Consider the following 23,735-nt stretch of genomic DNA (forward strand, 5'->3'; position numbering starts at 1 on the left):
AATCGCTTGAACCCAGGAGGCAGAGGTTGCAGTGAGCTGAGATTATGCCACTGCACTGTACCACTGCACTCCAGCCTGGTGATACAGCCAGACTCCGTCTCACCAAAAAACAAACAAACAAACAAACAAACAAAAAAAGCTCCTGTCAACCAGCATTATGAGTCATTAATTGCTCTAGTGTAGTCTTCAGTGGCTTGGGAAATTATGCTTCTGGCTACAGGGATAGTCTCTGGGGAATAAGAATTATAAACAATTCTTAACCTCAGCTGACCTACTTTTAATTCTCATCTCCCAAAGAATGCTTTGGGAAGACATGAGGTAGGAGAATATAAATTTAGAATAGAGTTTATTAATATTTATCAGTTAAGCATTCTAACAACTCTACTTGTTTCAATTTTATCTTTATCAATACAATTTTATAATATTTTATATCAAACAAAACCTTGAATTTTAACAAACATTTTAATTTCCACTGCTTCACAACATGCAATCATTTCTTTAAAGAAATTCTATAGAAGGATGGGTGTGGTGACTCATGCCTGTAATCCCAGCACTTTAGGAAGCCAAGGCGGGCAGATCACTTGACTTCAGAAGTTCAAGACCAGCCTGGGCGACATGGTGAAACACCATCTCTACAAAAAATAAAAAAATTAGCAAGGGTGGTAGTGAACGTCTATAGTTCTAGCTACTCAGGGGGCTGAGGTGGAGGACTGCCTAAGCCCAGGAGGTCGAGGCTGCAGTGAGCCAAGATTGTGCCACTGCACTCCAGCCTGGGCACCAGAGCAAAATTCTGTCTCAAACAAAAAACAAAACAAAACAAAACACAATACAACTAAATGGGTGTGGTGGTTTACGCCTGTAATCCCAGCAGTTTGGAAGGTTGAGGTGGATGGATCACCTGAGGTCAGGAGCTTGAGACCAGCCTGGCCAATATGGTGGAATCCTGCCTCTATTAAAAATACCAAAATTAGCCAGGCGTCATGGCACATGCCTGTAATCCCAGCTACTTGGGAGGCTGAGGCAGAAGAATCACTTGAACCGACGAGCTGGAGGTTGCAGTGAGCTGAGATCACGCCACTGCACTCCAGCCTGGGCAACAGAGGGAGACTCAGTCTCAAAACAAACAGACAAACAAACACATACACACACACTATAGAAATGCTTTAGCTCGACCTCAAAGCTTTTCATAATGACATCTCATCTTTTGCTCTTACACTAACCTATTTAACAACAGATGCAGAAAACATTCCTATAACATTAATTACATCAACTGGGCACAGTGGCTCACGCTTGTAATCCCAGCACTTTGGGAGGCCGAGGCAGGCGGATCATGAGGTCAGGAGATTGAGACCATCCTGGCTAATATGGTGAAACGCCGTCTCTACTAAAAATACAAAAAATTAGCTGGGCGTGGTGGCGGGCACCTGTAGTCCCAGCTACTTGGGAGGCTGAGGCAGGAGAATGGTGTGAACCCAGGAGGCGGATCGCGCCACTGCACTCTAGCCTGTGGCGCTGAGCAAGACTCCGTCTCAAAAAAAAAAAATTAATTACATCATATATCTTCATAATGTTCCAATAAAAGCATATCAAAGCTACCAGTTTTATACTTAAAGATATATAAGAAATAAAATATGGGCCAGGCACAGTGGCTCATGCCTGTAATCTACACTTTGGGAGGCTGAGGCAGGAGAACCACTTCAGTCCAGGAGGTTGAGACCAGCCCGGACAACAGAGCAAGGTTAAATTAAAAAATTGGCCAGGTGTGGTGGCACGTGCCTAGAGTCCCAGCTCCACGGGAAGCTGAGGTGGGAGGAACCCTTGAGCCCAGAAGCTTGAAGCTGCAGTGAACTATGATTGTGCCGCTGCCCTCCAGCACGGGTGACAGGGGGACATCTTATCTCAGAAAAAAAGAAAAGAAGATTACACAAATTATACAACATTTAAAATGATTCGAGGTAATGACATAGCAAATCAATGAAGACAACAGGAAAATCCAGGCAGGCTATGAGAGATGGGCCGGGCACAGTGGCTCACACCTGTAATCCCAGGACTTTGGGAGGCCGAGGCGGGCAGATCATGTGGTCAGGAGTTTGACACTAGTCTGGCCAATATGGTGAAACTCCATCTCTACTAAAAATACAAAAATTAGCTGAGTGTGGTGGCGCACACCTGTAATCCCAGCTACTCAGGAGACTGAGGCAAGAGAATCGCTTGAACCCGGGAGGCGGAGCTTGCAGTGAGCTGAGATCGCACCACTGCCCTCCAGCCTGGGCGACACAGCGAGACTCCGTCTCATAAATAAATAAATAAATAAATAAGAGAGATGGTATTCTATGAGGGCAAGAGCACTTGGGAGAAGTAGGATCTATGATTTTAAAATGATGGGCTATGAGGTACCTGTTAAAATATAGTTAAAAGACCCAAAAATAAGAGTATGGCGAGAACTGCAGGCTGGGGAAGAAAACAAAACGAAACAAAATCCCTGGCTCACTGTTCGAGGACCAAGCTACAACAATATTTAAAAAGTCAATCAAGAGAACTCCAGATCAAGAGATCCTCCAAGGTGTCCCCAGCTCTCTCTGCCAGCAGAGGTGAGGGATGGGAATGAGGAGGCAGCACGCGTGGGGCCATCAAGCTAACCTGAGTGAATCATTCAATATACATTCGTTATTTGCCTTTTATGAACCAGGAACCGTACCAGGTACTGGAGAGATGCAGCCTTTGTCTCCGAAAGCTTAGCCTCTTGAGGACACACACATCTAAATAACTATGATTCACTGAAGAGGATGCAGTGAGAGCACACACAGGGCCAAGAACAATCCTCAGAGCTCCGCGTCGACAGCATCAGTGCCGACACAGTCCCCTCCCTTGACAAAATGAGCCACGTATTCACAGACACTTCTGCTACATTTGTCCAGTGAACTCATCATGCAGCCAAAAGTGAAAATGTGGACCCGGCACCTGACTCTTTAGGAGTCAGAAGCAACTGTATAGGGTCAGAGGAGATGTCACCAACAGCTTTCCAAAATCATGAGCCACCGGTGTCCCTCTAGCAGTTATCTCCCTCCCACACACACAAACCCCATTGTGTTTCTCAGTAACAACAAAAAAACAGAGTTCAGCTTGGGTGGAGATCAAATCTGAACTCAGAGTTCCTTCCTGAGTTCCTTATTGGCAAAATATGTATAAACAATCTCTTTCAAATGTTACTACCTGAGAATGTTTCTGAACATCACGGCAGCATTTCCCCAAAGGTGACATCGCCTTAACAAAGGAGAAATGAACCACGAAGAACTTACATTCTAGCTTTCTATTAAAATACATAATACAAATACTATTCAAGTGGTTTTACTACTAGAAATGAACTACTTGTTTGTTTTTTCTCCCCGAGATGGAGTCTTGCTCTGTCACCCAGCCTGGAGTGCAGTAGTGCAATCTCGGCTTACTGCAACCTCCACCTCCCGAGTTCAAGCAATTCTCCTGCCTCAGCCACCAGCCACGTGAGCAGCTGGGATTACAGGTGCCTGCCATCACACCCGGCTAATTTTTGTATTTTTAGTAGAGATGGGGGGGTCTCAGCATGTTGGCCAGGCTGGTCTCGAACTCCTGACCTTGTGATCCACCTGCCTCAGCCTCCCAAAGTGCTGGGATTACAGGCGTGAGCCACCACAACCGGCCTCTTTTGTTTTTAAAATACAAAAAAAAAAATTGATGTTTAAGTTCCAAGTCTAATACACAAGAATTCAGTATGTTTAATACAGAATTCATAGATTGTTTTTCCAATTATTCCACTATTTCCTACTTTATAAAATAATAAATTAGACCAGTGGGTAGAAGAATTTAACCCTTCAGAGCAGGTGTAGAAAATTTAATTCTCTGGGTTAAACATACTGTGGACTCAAAAATTCCTAAGTACATAATGGGAACTAAACTTTAAAGGATATATATATATATATATATATCCTGTCTCTACAAAACAATATATACGTATATATACACACACATATATGTGTGTGTGTGTGAGTGTGTATATATTGTTTTGTAGAGACAGGGCCTTGCTATGCTACCCAGGCTTGCCTTGAACTCCTGGCTTCAAGTGATCTTCCCCACTCAGCCTCCCAAAGTGTTGGGATTACAGGTGTGAACCACCATCCACCATGCCTGTTAGAATTTTTTTTTTTTTTTGAGACAGAATCTCAATCTATCACCCAGGCTGGAGTGCAATGGTGTGATCCTGGCTCAGCCTCCCAGATTCAAACAACTCTCCTGCCTCAGCGCCTCAGCCTCCTGAGTAGCAGGGATTACAGGCATGCGCTACAATGCCTGGCTAATTTTTGTATTTTTAGTAGAGATGGGATTTCACCATGTTCGCCAGGCTGGTCTCGAACTCCTGACCTCAGGTGATCCACCCGCCTCAGCCTTTCAAAGTGGTGGGATTACAGGCGTAAGCCACCACGCCCGGCCACCTGGTAGATATATATTTAAATTGGTCTAAACCCTCAGATTAAAAGAAATTAACTTTAAAATATAACATGACCAGATACAGATATCTGGTTAATCACATATACTAAGTTCCTGATATATCAATATTTGACCAGTTTGCAAAGAATCAGACAACAGTAGTTCCCTCGCCATTGAAAACAATTCAGTCTGCTTTGAATGACTCAGAAAGCATCTCAGATTTCTTAAATAACTCTTGGTCATCATTTAAGATGAATGAGTGATGTGGAGTGACTATGCTCAAGTGTCTTTTAGCAACATACTCCAATAAACAGACTGCTTGAGAAATTACCCTTTGTCATACTACTGGGCTGCCTGGATTCAGCTGCCAACTCTGTATATAAAGTACCTTACTGAGATATTTTCAGTAAATCTCAGTTATTATTTAAATCTTTGTTTTCAGTCCCTTCCAACCACTGTAAAACACTGGAAGTATAATTAAGTAAAAGGAATAAGGTAGTAGAGCCTAATGCATAAAGCAGTAATTGAATACTTTATATATCAGTTCCCTCATCTGCAAAATAGGGATAATAATATCTAAAAGATAATATCTTTTGGTATTAAAAACCAACCACAGTCTGGGCGCAGTAGCTTGTGCCTGTTATCCCAGTACTTTGGGAGGCCAAGGTGGAAGGACTGCTTCAGCCCAGGAGCTCAAGGCCAGCCTGGGCAACGTGGCAAGACCCCGTCTCTACAAAAAATACAAAACTTAGCTGGGAGTGGTGGCGCATGCCTGTGTCCCGGCTACTCAGGAGGCTGAGGTGGGAGGATCACTTGAGCCTGGAAGGTCAAAGGCTGCAATCAGCTGTAATCATGCCACTGCACAGCAGCCTGAGCAACAGAGCGAGACCCCAACTCAAAAAAAAAAAAAAAAATCAACAAAAAACCAGCCTCATAGAATTGTTATCAGCACCTACTTCACAGGGCTACTACAAAGTATCTTGCACAGTGCTTGCCAAATAGTAAAAGTTACCAAAATGTTAGTTACTACTATGTGCATTATTGTTGTCACTATAGTATCAATTTGGTACAGTAAATAATTATATTGTTTACAAAATATATCAACAAGTTGAGGAAGGAAAAGAGCAAAAATATTTTCTTTTAGGGTTGACCTCACAAATGGGTAACTAATTGACTTTGGACATAATGTCTAAAGTAAGGAAAATAATGGTCACATACTCTGTGCTGATCAGATGAGATCTGCAAGGATGTCAACAAATCAGAGAGCACCCAGGAAAAAAGCTATGAGATAAAGTATCTGAGAACCAAGCGACAGAAGGAATTGTTGGAATTGCCAGGGATAATTCTGCTGAAAATAGACTGCTAAGGAGCAGAAAGGGCAGTGCAAGGGCACAGATCCTGGTAACTCAACAATATTCAGAGGTTATTAAATAGGAAAAGGAGTCGAATTTTCTTGCATTGTACCAGATAGAAAAACTCAGGTCAATGAGTCAAAGCTATAGGAATAAAGACTTCAGCTCACTTATAAGGAAAAACGGTCACATCAGACACTACAGATGTTGGAAATGCCTACAGACATGGGTGGGATGGTGTGAGAGTCTGATCTTTTCCAAATCTTAAGTCTCTGAACTAAGAGTCGTTTGTTGTTGAAGACTAGAATTCAAGGTTAAACTAAAGAATGTTTTCAAAGAAAATGTCAAATAACTGGTGGCACAATTCTTTTAGAATACTGCAGTTAATATTAATATTCCCTTCTTGTCAACTACCTTACAAGGGCCCTTACCAATATTAAAACAACATTTTACAACTTTAAAATGTAACTGTAAGTTCCTCTCTTGAACCCTAGAAGTTATTTTATTAAAGATAACATTTATACAGATCAAACCCACAAGTATTTTAAAGTACTAATAACAGAGGTATAGACCCCAACCAAAGTTCTTTAAGGTCTCCTGGGAAAATGTTTCCAGAGTTCCACCAAGAACACACAAGGAACACATTTCCATTTGCTGAGGTTGTGGCAATCCACATGGAGCCTGGTGCCTGGCACAAAGAAAGGACAGAAGAGTCCTCTCTTTCCTCCCTCCCTCTCCCCATCTCTCCTTGCTGGACAGTGAGAACAACAATTGCTAATTCCAACACAGATGGAGAAAGAAAGGGGGAAGAGATGAGAAGACAGGAGGAAGGAAGATGGAAGTACATTGGATGCATTTAAAATGGTAATAGTATAATTATACAAATGAGCACTGCTTCACAAAAACATGCTTCTTTTGTTATGAGATGGTAAACAAACTAGGTATTTTTGCCATTTGTTTACAATTGGATTATAAAACTTTAGAGAAAATAAAATTAAATAGTTCTAAACGGAAATAGCTTTCGAATTGAAGTGAAAGCCTCTTCTTCAGGAATATATTAACTAGGATTACAGAAACAAGAGCCGCTACAGGAAAAAGAAAAAAAAAAAGGAATAGAAGGGATTAGCAGTGTGGAAATAAGACAGGTATAGAGGAAGCATAATTATATCTGTAAAGAGATCATTCTGTTATTTTTTTACTGACTTAATTTTATGTGTAACAAAAAACTTAATACAATCCAAAATGTTACCTTCTCCCTAAATTCAAAGCAGAATTTATAAGTTCTCTGACTTCATAGACTGCTGCCTTCTAACTGTAACAAAGATTCCATAAGGTAATTTTTTACATAACAAATCCATTACTATATTGGAAAGTTAATGATAATACTGGGTAACTTACAGTCATATTTCTACAAGAAAATGAAATGGAACTACCAGGAAACTTACTGGCCAGCACTCATTTACTTTAGCTTCTTATTTCTTTTTTTTTTTCACACTTCTCAGACTTGTGTGATATGATCTTTACAGGATATCTCTGCAAACTGCCTCTGCACATACTTGACCTATCCTTCTTGAAATGAATGTACTTTTCTTGTCTGCAAGGTGAACACCTATTTACCCTTAAAAGACTCAGCTTGCCCACTGCCTCCTTGAAGTCTTCATATACCCAAATATTCATATATTAACTCATATACTAAATTTCCAAACTTTTCTTGTCATTACAGAATTGGTATAAGAGCAATCTTCTCAGGATTCACGTCATTCAGACCCATAGTTCCATTTATTATTATTATTATTTTTTTTTGAGATGGAATTTTGCTCTCATTGCCTAGGCTGGAGTGCAGTGGTACCATCTCAGCTCACTGCAACCTCCGCCTCCTGGATTCAAGCGATTCTCCTGCCTCAGCCTCCCGCATAGCTGGGATTACAGGCACCTGCCACCATGGCTGGCTAATTTTTTTTGTATTTTTAGTGGAGACAGGGTTTCACCATGTTGGCCAGGCTGGTCTTGAGCTCCTAACCTCAGGTGATCAATCTGCCTTGGCCTCCCAAAGTGCTGGGATTACAGGCGTAAGCCACTGCACTCAGCCCCTTCATTCCATTTAGATTCTATGGTAGGCTTGTTAGATCAAAGGGCCCTTGATTCTTTATCCAAAACACTGGTTGTAAAATGTGAAGTGAGGGTTTCCAGAAAAGCCCTTGACTCCTCAGTAGAACAGTATTGATAGCGAAGCTTATCATTACAACCTCAAAGTTAAAAACTACAGCACAATCCCTAAAGGACAAGTGGCAGACCATGCTAACAAAAGGCAGCAGACTTCCTGAACTACACTTCAAGTTAAGAGGCAAAATATGGGTAAAAGATGTCTAAGTCATATTAAAGGGTTCCTTGTAATTACATTTAATAACACAAATCGATACGTTGGAAACCTCAATCTTGTTATACTAGAATAATTTGACTCAATTGATTAGTTAAGTATTCCTTGAGTAAAATCTAGACAGTAAGATACTGTTTCTAAGCAAATGAAACCAAAAGTTCAATTGTGATTCACCATGTGCCTTACTCTTATTTAAAAGGGTGATGTTTGCTCATCATTTCATGGGATCGTTCGGCATGAAATGTAGCTCCGATTTGCCTACACTGTGCATGTTTAGGGTGCACTCAAATCACGGCAACCAGAAGTTCAATGCAGTGACTTTTTCCCTCAGCAGGAGAGAGAACGACTCTGACAGTCACAGTCTGCAACTGTCAGCCACTGATCAGCACAGAGAGACAAGCAGACAGGTTCGCAGCCCTCCAGGAGGCCTGAATTTACAATGCTGTTTTCATTGTCACCATGTTATAACCAAATAAACCGGCCAGGTTTGAGGTCCTTGGAAGAGGTCATACTGTGCCTTTTCCTTTTCCCTACACAAGAGAACTGGGACAATTTTTAAGAGAAAATGCTTATGATTAGACATCGTGTCCCTAACTGCAGGGCTCCATCACTTTCAATTTAGTCAAGTTACTATTCAGATTCAAAATACTGAATTTAGAAGTGTGCCATGTAGTAAACTGTTCTCATTTTCATCTAGCTCTAATCAAAATTTAAGAGCATTCCATCTGTCTAATAAAAAGTTAAAAGCATAGCTCACAATACGCCCTTTTCCACAAGTGTTGTATATTTTCTTGGGTACCACATGCTACATTGCTATTTCAGGAATAAGACACCTGAATCAACCCTCTAATCTTTATCTGAATTATCCATTCTTTAAAAAACACACACACATAGATAACGGTGTTGTAAGAAGAGTAATTGTAACAAGAGTCCTCATCTTCTAGAGTTATACACACACATGTGAAAATAGTTGTGAGTGAAATAATGTCTGGGGTTTGCTTTGTAATAATCCAGAGAGAAAGGGGGCACATTGATAACAGCCCACTGACCAGAAGATGGTAACTGTGGAAGCTGGGGCACAGCTGTGTGGGGGTTACTACACGATTATCTCTATTTCAGAATACTTGACATTTTCCACAATAAAGAGTAAAAAAAAAAAAAAGGGGGGGGGAGACACAACACTAAGTCACTGACCTGAATCCACTTTTAATCTTCCATGGAATAAAGAAAAAGACTTTATTTTTTTTTATTTATTTATTTTTTTCAGATGGAATCTTGCTCTGTCACCCAGGCTGGAGTGCAGTGGCACAATCTTGGCTCACTGCAACCTTTGCCTCCTGGGTTCAAAAGCGATTCTCCTGTCTCAGTCTCCTGACTAGCTGGGATTGCAGGCACCTGCCATCATGCCTGGCTAATTTTTGTATTTTTTGTAGAGATGGGGTCTCACCATGTTGGCCAGGCTGGTCGTGAACTCCTAACTTCAGGTGACCCGCCCTCCTCAGCCTCCCACAGTGTTGGGATTACAGGCATGAGCCACCGTGCCTGGCCAAGAAACAGACTTTAAAGTAGAATAAAATGGTGTTACAGAAGTTACTAAACTTTTAAATTAAAACTAAGACACGCTACAGATTCACATGAAAGCCTAACTTTGAAAAGAATTCACAGGATCAATCAACATATCCACAATGAACGCACTCTAAAAAGTGGACCACCAAGATGGATACCCAGGTCAGCATTACTCATAACTGATAGGAGCTCTTCTGCATGTTCCTGTTACTCCCTCAGCTTAGCCGTAGCCTTTTCATATCACTGACCCTCCAACCACTTTGAAAACATGCTGAACAAACAGAGCCGTTTTTTACACCGTATATAAAGGAGGTTTACTCAATTTTTACAGCATGCTGTGCATTAATATTTTAGGAATGAATTTACAACCAATATATGTAATCCTCCCAGAGGAGCTCTTCCACACTGTCTGCCACTAATACACATCCAAAATAAAAACTCTAACGAGACTGCCTTGGGTATTATTTTGGCAAGCAATATTAAGTGCTAAGGTTTAAAAATAGTAAGTATACAAGAGCCTATCTTGGTAGAACACATCTGATTAGTAAACCTCTATAAATTTTCCCAAAATCAGATGAAACAAATCAGAACAAAAAGTAACACCTCTCTTGTATCTGAAAATCCAGAAATATAAACTGAAAATAAAGAACTTTCCTTTTACATTACTTCCTTAATTCATTTTAATTAAAAAATAATGGAAATTTGTTTCTTTTTTGCCCTCCTACTCTGGGGTGGGGACAGTTATTAAAAATCAGAAACTTTTGTTTCTGTTGGTTTGTTTTTCTTTCAGGTCCTTATCAAAATGAACCCTTATCTAAACATCAAGATGTAAAGACTATCCATTCTGAGAATGTTTTGTTTCTCAATATGAAGAAAAGAAACTAAACACTTCCATAGTAACAGTGAGTGTGACTAAATGATGTAACTTCCTAATACCTACATAGGAGGAAGAGCAGATGACAACTGAAGGGGGAAACTGGAAGCTGGAGGAGCTTATAACAATCAACCTTACCCATGTCAAATTCCCTGTAGGCATATATTCCCAAATGGAGCGAGATTCTAGTCTACTCTCCCCAGATACTAGGTTAAAAAGGAAACGACATTATCGCAAGATTATCCTCAACATATAACGCTTAAAGAAGGGTGTGGCCATGTTTTATATAGGATTCAAACCCAAACAGGGCATTCCCTCACCCATTTCTTTTATAATATCTAACCTCTTTTAATCAGTCCTTTACAATTCATTTGTCCTTAATTCACTAACCGTAACTGCTAAACATTTTTGAAATATGTATCTGGTTTTTAAAATTGGAGAAGGGAAAAGTACTGTATTGAAAATCTGCATTTACTAGGCCGGGCACGGTAGCTCACGCCTGTAATCTCAGCACTTGGGGAGGCCGAGGCAGGTGGATCACCTGAGGTCAGGAGTTCGAGACCAGCCTGGCCAACATGGTGAAACCCCGTTTCTACTAAAAATACAAAAAAATTAGCCCAGCATGGTGGCGCGCACCTGTAATTCCAGCTACTCGGGAGGCTGAGGTGGGAGAATTGTTTGAACCCAGGAGGAAGAGGTTGCAGTGAGCCGAGATCACACTACTGCACTCCAGGCTCAGTGACAGAGCAAGACTCCATCTCAAGAAAAAAAAAAAAAAAAGAAAGAAAATCTGCATTTACTAAAATGTATCGCCCTCTATTCCCCACCCCAACTTCTCAGGAGGAAATCATTTCCCCAATGTCTGCCATCCTTTCCCCAAAAGGCTGACATGGTTGTTAAGAGCAGCAAAAAGTAACTTGCTCAGACAAACCAAGACCCGTGTCTTTATCTGCTGAAAATACACATACAAATAGATAATACTTTATATATTATTTGACCAATCAGGGATGACAGTCATAAAATTATTTTATTGAGTTAGTTAGTTCTACTCACTTACTATGTGCCAGTATAAATCTATTATATGCATATCTCATATAAGCTCTAAAAGGTAAGTACTATTATTATTCTCCTTATTAGATGAAAAAGTTTAAAATTTGGAACTTAGATATAGCTACATGACCAGGAAATGGTGGAATCCATGCCTGCCTTACTTTGAAACTCAAATTCTTGACCCCAACACTACACAGCTTCTCTAATCAAAGCCTTTCTAAATGGAAAGAAGGTTAAAGTTCTTATTCTAATTAGTTGTAGTCAATACCAGTAATCTAAGATAATCAAATCAAAGTCCCTCTACCCTCTTAGAAATACTCAGCTCCACTTATTCTAAGTATAAAATGTATGCTGTATATGTATACGTGTGTGAATTATTGTCTACATACAACTGCAGGGCATTTCAGCACTTTTGAGGAATACCTCATCAGTATTCCTCAAAACTGTCAAGGTCATGAAAAACACAGAAAAGTGGGCCAGGTGCAGTGGCTCACGCTTGTAATCCCACAACTTTGGTAGGCCGAGGTGGGCAGATCATGAGGTCAGGAGTTGGACATTAGCCTGGCCAACATAGTGAAACCCCGTCTCTACTAAAAACACAAAAACTTAGCCGGGTATGGTGGCATACGCCCATAGTCAAAGCTACTCGGTAGGCTGAGACAGGAGAATCGTTTGAACCTGGGAGGTAGAGGTTGCAGTGAGACAAGACCATGTCATTACACTCCAGCCTGGGTGACAGAGCAAGACTCCACCTCAAAAAAAAAAAAAAAAAAAAAAAAAAGAGAGAGAGAGAGAAAGAAAGAAAAACACAGAAAAGTGAAAAACTGACACTAGAGGAGACACAGGAGACATGACAATCAAATGCAATGTGGTATCCTGAATTAGATCTCGAAACAGAAAAAAGGCAATAGAAAAACTAGTGAAATCCAAATAAAGGTCAGGCACAGTGGCTCACGCCTATAGCTCCAGCACTTTGAAAGGTCAAGGCGGGCGGATCACTTGAGTTCAGAGTTCAAAAGCAGCCTGGCCAACAAGGTGAAACCCCATCTCCACTAAAAAGACAAAAATTAGCCGGTCATGGTAGCATATGCCCGTAATCCCAGCTACTCAGGAGGCTGAGGCAGGAGAACTGCTTGAACCCAGGAGGCAGAGGTTGTAGTGACCCAAGACTGTGCCACTGCACTCCAGCCTGGGCAACAGAGCAAGGCTCTGTCTCAAACAAAAACAAAACAAAAAAATAAATTCCACAGGTTAGTTCAGAGTTATGTACTAATGATGGTTTCTTACACTTGAGAGATATACTGTAGTAATACATCTGGTAAACTGAGTGAGGGGGTTGGGAAACTATGAGAACTCTCTGCACTATCTTTGCAACTTTTCTGTAATTATAAAAGTATTCCAAAATAAAGAAAAAGTTAATAATTTAAAAGTTGATTTAAAATATCAACATCTCTATACAGAAAGAAATGTGCTGCACTTTGATCCTAGTTAGGCATTTTATTCTGAATAAAGCAGAGTGTAGGCAACTGACTCACTGCTTTCAATCCATAAAACCACTTGGATACAAATGCATACAAAAGCACAATAAAAATGATAAATTATAAATATAAAAGCCCAATTATTTAGTATCTCCTCACATCTGTAACCGTATGCATAATTTTAAAACCAGACAGGTATACTTCTAATATCACATTAATTCTACACATGAGTCTGAACAACAAGGGTCCTCTTCCCAACTTTTTCCTGCAGGAGTGCTGCCTTACACATTTAGAACCTCCATTTGTCTACTAGGTTGAGAGAATTTTCTAAGCCCTATCAACCGAAACTCTCTACCCACTGCTTCTTCTCTAAAAGGAAGAAAAACCAATTCTCCTAAATGATTTCATCATCAGGCAACAGTTTTTACCTGGTAATTCAAATATGGCCAGTATTTCAAAATGATTTTCTAGATACGGTCTCTGATTTTCTCTTAACTGTTTTCCAAAGTTATTTCCTTACTCATTCACTTGACAAATAATTACATCACACAGCAATCTGAATCACACTGAACTAGGAGAACAAGTTAAATTATCAATTCAAAAATATGAAAGCATATTCCATCGTAATGCTCCTGGCACCCTAGGGAGATTTCATCATTTCAAAAACAACACCCAAACCAAGGCACTAAAGACTGCAATCCACCCCATTATTTTACACATAATTCTCTAAATGAGATATAAAAACATTCTTACACAGGTTACCTGAAATATCACCATTTATTTGTCTTATTTATAATGTTACTCTGGTTTACATTAAACGCAAAAGTACTAGATATTATATAATTATATATAACTATATATAATTATTATATAACATTTTTGAAACATATATCTGGTTTTTAAAATTGGAGAAGGGAAAAGTACTGTAATGAACACCTGTATTTACTAGGCATTTACTATATATAAAATCAGCATTTACTATATATATAATTATATATATAGTAATTAAAAATATATTATATATATTATAATTATATATTATATAATTATAATATACAATATATTATGTAATGTACATAATATATATTATATAACACATAATTATAAAGAATATAATAATATTATAGTATATATTATATATTTTTTTAATTTGGAGTCTCACTCTGTCATCCAGGCTGTAGTGTAATGGTGCGATCTCGGCTTATTGCAACCTCCACCTTCCCAGTTCAAGCAATTCTCATGCCTCAGCCTCCCGAGGATCTGGGACTACAGGTGCATACCATCATGCCCAGCTGATTTTTTTGTATTTTTAGTAGAGATAGGGTTTCACCATTTTGGCCAGGCTGGTCTTGAACTCCTGAACTCAAGTGATCCGCCTGTCTCAGCCTTCCAAAGTGCTGGGATTACAGGATTGAGCCAGTGTGCCTGGTCAAAAGTACTATATATTATTTCATGGGACAGGGTGATCTTATTAAATCAGAGGAATATAATGGCCAAAATAAGATTAAAAAAATTAAATCACTGAAAAGGCAGAATAAAGGTGAAGGGGAGATGGTATAATATTGGACTATTTCTATGAAAAAACAGTCAGAGAAAGAAGGGAAATTTGTAACAATTCTCTGGGTATTCTGTGGTTTTATAGTTGTCTTAGCCTGGGCCAGTCCCTCAAATATTCTCAATCTCATGTTTTTTATCTACAACATTAAGAGAGTAATGCCAGTCTACAGACCAATTTATTTTTAAGTATAAACAAAACCGGGCAAGTAAAAAACAATTTTTAAAAAGCCACTTTTCAGGCAAAATTATTTTTTAAAAAACTAAAAATTGCTAATCACTGGCAGTATCTGGGGGGGAAAAAAAAGCATGTGTAACTATATTTTAGACCTGGCTAAAGCAGAAAGGAACTTTGCAGCTAGCTAGAAGCTGAGTTGATTCCTGGGTTAAATGCTTGCTTACCTTGGAGACTTGTCGCAGCCACCTTAAGTATTCTGTGAAAGTATCAAAGCAAATGTAGTAAGTCTGGCTTTGGGGTCCAGAGGAGCTAAATGCTAAACAGTGTTGGTGCTTTTTCACTTCTTCTACCTATAAAAGCAAACAGAGAGAAGCAGAAATAAGTCAGACAGCAGAACCACTGATGTATTTCACTAACTATGTATCTGATCAAGGAGCCTGCATGGATTTGCATCTTTCCCTATATACGTTACTCATTACTGAGAACTAAGTTCCTGCATATGATCACCCAATTTGAATTACAAGGAAACCAAAAAAAAGAGGAGTTTTATCTTTACTATATTTCCCCACCACAGTGAAATTCTCCTCTTCCTGTTTAAAATTAGTCCAGACTCCCTTTCTTATTCTTCTAACCTCACAATAGGGTGCTGGGGTTCTTACTTCCTCTTAGAAATTTTACTTAAGATTTTACGTAGGAATTTTTACTTAAGAAGTCTTCAAGCATGTTAAGTAAGTATTGAAAACATTACTGTTAAACTGAAATTAACCTGAAATAAAACCCTACCATGAGAACTTTCAAGTCCTAATGATGCAGTGAAATACAGTCAAATCAAATTTCCACTCCTTATAAGTTCTTCACAAGGGGAAACATACACACAAAAAGTAACATTATACAAACTTCTATGTTTGGAAACTTAATAACAAACTTCTAAATAACTCACAGGTGAAAGGAGAAATTACAACCAAAATTTTAAAACTCTTACAACTAAACAATTACAGAAAAACCACATATCAAAATCTATACATTGCAATAAAAGGAGATATATCAAGGGAAATATATATATATATATATATATATATTTTTTTTTTTTTTCCAATTGAACTCATGTATCTTTTGATACTTATATTGGAAAAGAAGGTAGAACATTAATTTGATTGGCATGCACCTTAAGAACTTGGAAGGAAGCCCAGGCGAGTTGTCTCACGCCTATAATCCCAGCACTTTGAGAGGCTGAGGCAGGTGGATCACTTGAGGTCAGGAGTTCGAGACCAGCCTGGCCAACATGGTGAAACCCCTCTCTACTAAAAATACAAAAAAAAACCTTACAGCTAGGAGCGGTGGTGGGCGCCTGTAGTCCCAGCTACTGGGGAGGCTGAGGTGGGAGGATTGCTTAAACCCAGGAGGTAGGCTGGGCGCCGTGGCTCACTCTTGTAATCCCAGCACTTTGGGAGGCCAAGACAGGCGGATCACAAGGTCAGGAGATCGAGACCATCCTGGCTAACACGGTGAAACTCCGTCTCTACTAAAAATACAAAAAATTAGCCGGATGCGGTGGCGGGCGCCTGTAGTCCCAGCTACTCAGGAGGCTCAGGGAGAAGAATGGTGTGAACCCAGGAGGCAGAGCTTGTAGTGAGCCGAGACTGCGCCACTGCACTCCAGCCTGGGCGACAGAGCAAGACTCCGTCTCAAAAAAAAAAAAAAAAAAAACCCAGGAGGCAGGGGTTGCAGTGAGCTGAGATCTGGCCTGGGCAACAGAGCAAGACTCTGTCTCCAAAAAAAAAAAAGAACTTGGAAGAAAAACAAAAATCAAACCTCCAAACTGAATAAATCCAAAATTGAATGAAGGCTATGATAAAATAGCAATTGGTGCAATGAAAACCAAATATGTAAGAGAAAATATTAACAAAGCAAAATACTGATTCTTGGAGAAAACTAGTACAATTGATAAATCCTCTAGCAAGAAAAATTGATACATCCTCTGGCAGGAAAAAGAGAGCAGACACTTATAAATAATATTAACAATGAAAAGGGAGACATAGCTACAGATTCACCAGAGATTAAAAAGAGAATATTATGAACAATTTTGTGACAAATTCTTAGAAAAAATATGTTTTACCAATAGAACTAAATAAAGAAAAAACAAAAGCCTAAATAGTCCTATCAGCCAGGTGCAGGCTCACGCTTGTAATCCCAGCACTTTGGGAGACTGAGAGGGGCAGATTGCTTGAGCCCAGGAGTTGGAGATAAGCCTGTGCAACATGGCAAAACCTTGTATCTACAAAAAACAGAAAAACAAAAGTTAGCTGGGTGTGGCAGTGCACACTTTGTAGTCCTATAGCTACTCAGAAGGCTAACGTGGGAAAATTGCCCAAGCCTGAGGAGGTCGAGGCTATACTGAGGAGTAACTACACCACTGCACTCCAGCCTGGACAACAGAGTGAAATCCAGTGTTAATAAAACAAAACAAAAAAATCAAATAGTCCTACAATTTTTTTTTTTTTTTTTTTTTTTTTTTTGAGACGGAATTTCACTGCTTGCCCAGGCTGGAGTGCAGTGATGCAATCCTGGCTCACTGCAACCTCCACCTTCCGGGTTCAAGCGATGCTCCTACCTCAACCTCCTGAGTAGCTGGGATTACAGCCTTGGCCTCCCAAAGTACTGGGATTACAGGCATGAGCCACGCCTGGCCCCTATATAACCATTTAAAATACAGAAAGTTGTTGTTGTTGTTGTTGTTTTCCAATGTCTCAAAAAAATATCAGGCCCATATGGCTTTACAGGTAAGTTTTACCAAAGTTTCAAAAAACAGATCAACCCAAACTCATGCAAACTCATCCAGCCAACAAAAAATGAAGGAAAACACCCCAACCCATTCTATGAGGATAGTATAACTAAGACCCACATGAGAACAGTAACAGAAAGGAAACTTACAGGTAACCACAGTCATAAAGATTTATCTTGAACAAAATGTTGCATCAAAATCCAAAAAATTATTTATATTTATTTATTTATTTTAGATGGAGTCTTGCTCTGTTGCTCAGGCTGGAATGCAGTGGTGTGATCTCAGCTCACTGCAACCTCTGCTTCCCGAGTTCAAGCGATTCTCCTGTCTCAGCCTCCCAAGTAGCTGGGATTACAGGCACCTGCCACCGCGCCCAGCAATTTTTGTAATTTTAGTAGAGACAGGGTTTTAACATCTTGGCCAGGCTGGTCTTGAACTCCTGACCTCGTGATCCACCCGCCTCAGCCTCCCAAATGCTGGGATTACAGGCATGAACCACCATGCCCCGCCTTTTAATTAATTAATTTATTTATTTATTTTAGAAAACCCAGTAACTTAAAAAAATATATATATCAAGAACAAGGCCAGGCACGGTGGCTCACCCCTATAATCCCAATACTTTGGAAGGCTGAGGCAGGTGAATCATTTGAGGTCAGGAGTTTGAGACCAGCCTGGCCAACATGGTGAAACCCCACCTCTACTAAAAATATAAAAATTAGTCAGATGTCGTGGTGCGTGCCTGTAATTCCCAGGTACTCAGGAGGCTGAGGCAGGAGAATCGCTTGAACCTGAGAGGTAGAGGATACAGTGAGCTGATGTCGTGCCAGTGTGCTCCAGCCTGGGCAATACAACAAGACTCCGTCTCAAAAAAAAAAAAGAACCAGTTGAATTTACCTCAGAATAAGAAAGACAGTTTAACGTAATTAGAACTACAAAACAATTAACCACATTAATGGATTAAAGACACCCATACTATTATCCCCACAGTTGCAGAAAAAGCTGTTAGTAACTTCATTCAGGCTGAAATGAAGGATAAAAATTCTCAGCAAACTCAGAAAATAAAAACTCACTTAAACTGACCAAGGGTATTTATCAAACATCTAAAGCAAACTTCAATGTTAATGATGAGATATCATTCTCAAGATAATTGATAAGGAGCCAGGTGCAGTGACTCACACCTGTAATCCCAGCACTTTTGGGAGGCCAAGGCAGGCAGGTCACCTGAGGTCAGCAGTTCGAGACCAGCTTGGCCAACATGATGAAACCCAGACTCTCCTAAAAATACAAAAATTAGCTGGGTGTGGTGGCGGGCGCCTGTAGTACCAGCTACTTGAGAGGCTGAGGCAGGAGAATGGCTTAAACCCGGGAGGCAGAGGTTGCAATGAACCGAGAATGTACCACTGCACTCCAGCCTGGGTGACAGAGAGACTCTGTCTCAAAAAAAAAAGGAAAAAAAAGATCATTGATAAAACAAGTAAGTATCTACTGTTTCTATTCAAACTAGATATTCCTACCTATAACAGTAAGACAAAAAAAAAGGAAGAAACTTGTCATCATTTGAATATTATATGATTAGCTATACAGTAAACAAAAAAACCTATAGGCATCATATTAGAATAAACCAGAAAATTTAGCAAGATTATAAATTAATACACAAGATCAATACTCAAAAACCAACTCTGCTTCTATAAACCAAACAGAAAATACAATTTTAAAAAATGCTATGTAAACAAATTAAAAGATATCAAGCAAAAGGTTTCTTAGGGATGGAGAGGAGTGGGAAAGGGTGGGAAGAAAGGAGAATAAAAGGATGGGAGGAAAGGAGAATAAAGGGACACCAGGAAACTTCTGGAAATAATGAACATGGTCACTATCTTGGTTGCAGTGATGGTTTAATGGGGGAATACAGCAGTAAAGTGTATGTGGAGAAAAAACACTTGTACACTGATGTGAATGCAAAATGGTACATCGACCTTGAAAAACAACTTGGTATCATCTTGCGAAAGTAAATGTGTATGTCCCAGAGCCCAGTAACTGAGCTCCAAAGTGTATACCCAACAGTAGTATTTCTCAAGGAGGTCATTATAGGAATTGTGGATTGAATAGTTCTTCATTGTCCCCTGTGCAGAACTCTCTAATACTCTGCATATCTTAATCTCTCTGCCTCTGCCTTTAAATGCCAAGAGTGTCCCCTACAGCAAAGATAATGTTATTCACCAATCACTCTATCTAATTCTCCACATTTCTCAGACCCCTTGCAATTAAGGTGGAGTGATGTGACTAGTTCTGGCCAAAGAGCCATGGAGAGAAGTGGCATGTGTCACTTCTGCATCTAAACATACAAAGCCCATGAATGATGCTCCAGTTACCTCTTCCCTTGCCAAAGCAACAAAGGGAAGTATAAAAGAGCCAAGACTTCATCAGGCTGGGTCCCTGAACAACTGTGTGACAAAAGAAACTCCCACACCCCAAACCCACCGACCCACAACAGACACATAATGTGAGAAATAACTGTTATGACCAGTCACTAAGATTGGGGGGAAAAGAGGGGTGTTACCATGGCATTACTTAAGCTTATATTAACTGATATGTTCACTGTTCAATCATCTGACCATCAAACATTCCTACATATAACCAAATGTCCCTCCAGCATAGTAACTCCACTTGGAAACTACTGTCTTAGAAAAAGTACTTGCGTATCAGAAGGCATATCAACATAAGACTATAGCAGCAACATTGTTTATAACAACAACAAACTGAAAGCAACCCAAATGTCCATCAGCAGGAAAATTACTTAAGAAATTATGAAAATTGTGGAATGTTTAGAGTAGACATTATAGACAAATGAAAACCACATAAGTAACATGTAATCTTATTATGAAACACTGTATTAGGTGAATAAAATCAATTACAGAAGACCACAGCAATTTATCACTTTTATACACATCAAAAACAAGCAAAATATAGATACATGGTAAAACTTATTTCGAAAAAGGAAAAAATGATGAATACACATTCTAGGACAGTGAATCCTTCTAGGGCTAGGGGAGGCAATGAGACATACGTAAAGAGAACACAGGTAGAAGAAACACTGGTATTGATATCGCTACAGTTCCTACATTCAGTAGTGGTTAACAATTCTTCAATTTATTATACTTCATAATTTAACAAATATTAATTAAAGTACAATATTATCTGGCCAGCCAGGGTGGTTCACACCTATAATCCCAGCACTTTGGGAGGCCGAGGTGGGCGGATCACTTGAGGTCAGGAGTTCAAGACCAGCCTGGCCAACATGGTGAAACCCCGTTCCTACTAAAAGTACAAAACTTAGCCAGGCATGGTGGTGCGCACCTGCAGTCCCAGCAACTCAGGAGGCTGAGGCAGGAGAATCACTTGAACCCGGGAGGCGGAGGTTACAGTGAGCCAAGATCGCACCACTACACTCCAGCCTGGGCAACAAAGCAAGATCGTCTTTCAAAAAAAAAAAAAATAATACATTATTTAAAAATCTATGTTAAATTCTATAGGACAAGTTAAATATAACATTAAAACCACATAATATAAATGTATCTATTAAATACTCTTTCAATAATCAAATTTTGAGTTTTATTTAACAACAAAGCTATATATGTAAAGTAATGACCATGCTCAAGTGCTATGAAACCATAGCAATTATAACTAGGTTATGACCAATCTATCTCACTCCTTATTTCTAAATCTATAGCTCTTCTATATCTAAATTAAAAAGAAAAAAATAAAACTCCTTTCATTTATACTCTCAGTTTTTCTCTGACAACAGAACAGGATTAAAAAAAAAAAAGACAAAAATTAATGAAAGCTCAAACTGTAAGAAATCAATTATTTTTCCCTAACTCAGTCAACAGATATTAAAGACTCAGTTTTTCAATGTAGTCAATTATTTTTAAAGGCATAGTGTAAAACAGGTTTTACAAGTTTTGCTTGTGAAAATAGGAAGCTATTAACTTTCAATTCACTCAATGGTAGAAGTCCATCCAGTAATAGGCCTGGGAAATGGGACAAGTCTCTAGTACTGAATGAAAATGCTAATTATAACCGGATCTGCTGACCTTATCTGAACATTCCATGTGCTTTCCTGCCTCTGCCTCCATGAGCATAAAAATCTTTCTGACCATCTCCTTCACATGTCAAAAGACTTTTCATCCTTCAAATTCCATCATAATTGCTACCTCTTCCATTACAAAATTCCTTCTTACCTGACAAAATGTAATCTCTCCTTCCATTAATCCCCCACAGTACTTTTCTGCACCTTTCTTACAACAGATATCATTGCGCCTGCTTCATCTTCTGATACAAAATTATAAGCTATTCAAAGGCGGGGGGTTAATTAGCTATGTTAGTATTTCTGGGGTGCCAGGCACAGTGCCTTCCCCAAAGAGGATACTGAATAAATAGTTATATTAGATGTGCCTATGCAAACACCCAGCATCATAGAAAAGAGAGAGACTGTTGACCTAACAAAGCATCAAACATTAAATATGCATTTTTAATAACCTATGGTGGTAATACAGATGATTATTTTTTCAGTAATCCATCTATCCATAGGGCAAAATCTTAGCATATCAGTCACTAACTTTTCAATGCTCCGACAAAAGTTAAGCAGCAGTGGATTCAAAATGAACGACTAAAATCAATCTAAATGCACCTTGCACAGCCTGACCAAAACCTATTTTTGAAAATGATCAAGTATTAGCCTTCTTAAAACTAGACTAGAGAGGAAAAAACTAACATAGGCTATTTATTCATAAGGAAAGACTACAAGAATGTGCTTGCTACACAGCAGTGAACAACAAAACCGTTTATTACCACACACATCTGGTCTTACTTCCTTCACTTATAACCCTTGAAACAGATCAGACATTTAGACATTTGCCAATTAACAAATGGTGTACTTAGGCCAGGAACAGTGGCTCACACCTGTAATCTTGGCACTTTGGGAGGCCAAAGCGGGTGAATCACAAGGTCAGGAAATCAAGACCATCCTGGCTAACCCGGTGAAACCCCGTCTCTACTAAAAATACAGAAAATTAGCTGGATGTGGGGTCATGCGCCTGTAGTCTCAGCTACTTGGGAGGCTGAGGCAGGAGAATCACTTGAACCCGGGAGGCAGAGGTTGCAGTGATCTGGGATCGCGCCACCACACTCCAGCCTGGGAAACAGAGCAAGACTTCATCTCAAAAAAATAAAATAAAAAAAGAAAAAAAGAAAAAGAAAGTATTTGTTTAATGTGCCCCCAACGTTAAATGACCCATTTTCTCATCCAAATCCTAATTTCCATTTATTAACATATTATATTACTTAAAACTCAAGAAATATGACATATAACTATGGTGATGCTACCCTTACCAATGCTTGGGACTTTATTAATAACTCTGACAAAGAAAAGAATATAACATTTTCTCAAGCAATCTGGTTCTATTTTATAAATAATAGCAATAAAATAGTTAACATACCCAAAGCAAAGAAACCAATAATGTCAAAAATATATCAGTTGCATCACATTTTCTCCAAAATGAGAAACATTTAAGATTCAAAATTTATAACTAGGCACTTAATAAACTAAAGATGCTAACCCCACTGGTCACTAAACACAGATAGGGGAAAATGAGGTCAAATACTTAAGCACTATAGACTCAAACCTTCAGCATGTGTCAATGTTTCTAAATTCACAAATTTAAGGATCAGTAGACTCTACTAGAAAATGTACGCTTAAGACACCAACTCATAAGTAATCAATCTGTCATCTAAACTCTGAAATATGACAATGAAATTCTACCTATTTTCTGTCCAGTAGGTACAATGCACATAACTCATGAAGCAACGATCATCAAGGCCTCATATGAGCCAATGGCACTGTTTTTTCTCCACAGTTCCACCAACTGACAACATCCACAACAGGAACTGAATAAGACCTCAGATGAGTCAAAAATCATCTACCCCACATCACAGAAATGGCTTAAAGTAAGGTCCTTACTGATGCTGGGAAACCTGTTAGTATTTTGCTTGTTTTAAACTTAATTT

The 23,735-nt window shown here is 39.2% G+C and overlaps 1 protein-coding gene across 1 annotated transcript in view; it reads right to left on the minus strand.

The window, feature by feature from the left end:
* Positions 1-23,735, minus strand: part of PHLPP1 (PH domain and leucine rich repeat protein phosphatase 1) — a 267,876-nt gene that overhangs the window by 126,367 nt on the left and 117,774 nt on the right. Inside the window, exon 3 of the mRNA XM_050767517.1 lies at positions 15,115-15,240. Coding sequence (XP_050623474.1) covers positions 15,115-15,240 — 126 coding nt within the window. The remainder of the gene's footprint in view (positions 1-15,114; positions 15,241-23,735) is intronic.

Source organism: Macaca thibetana, chromosome 18, assembly GCF_024542745.1.
Source record: "Macaca thibetana thibetana isolate TM-01 chromosome 18, ASM2454274v1, whole genome shotgun sequence".
Classification (NCBI taxonomy): Eukaryota; Metazoa; Chordata; class Mammalia; order Primates; family Cercopithecidae; genus Macaca; species Macaca thibetana.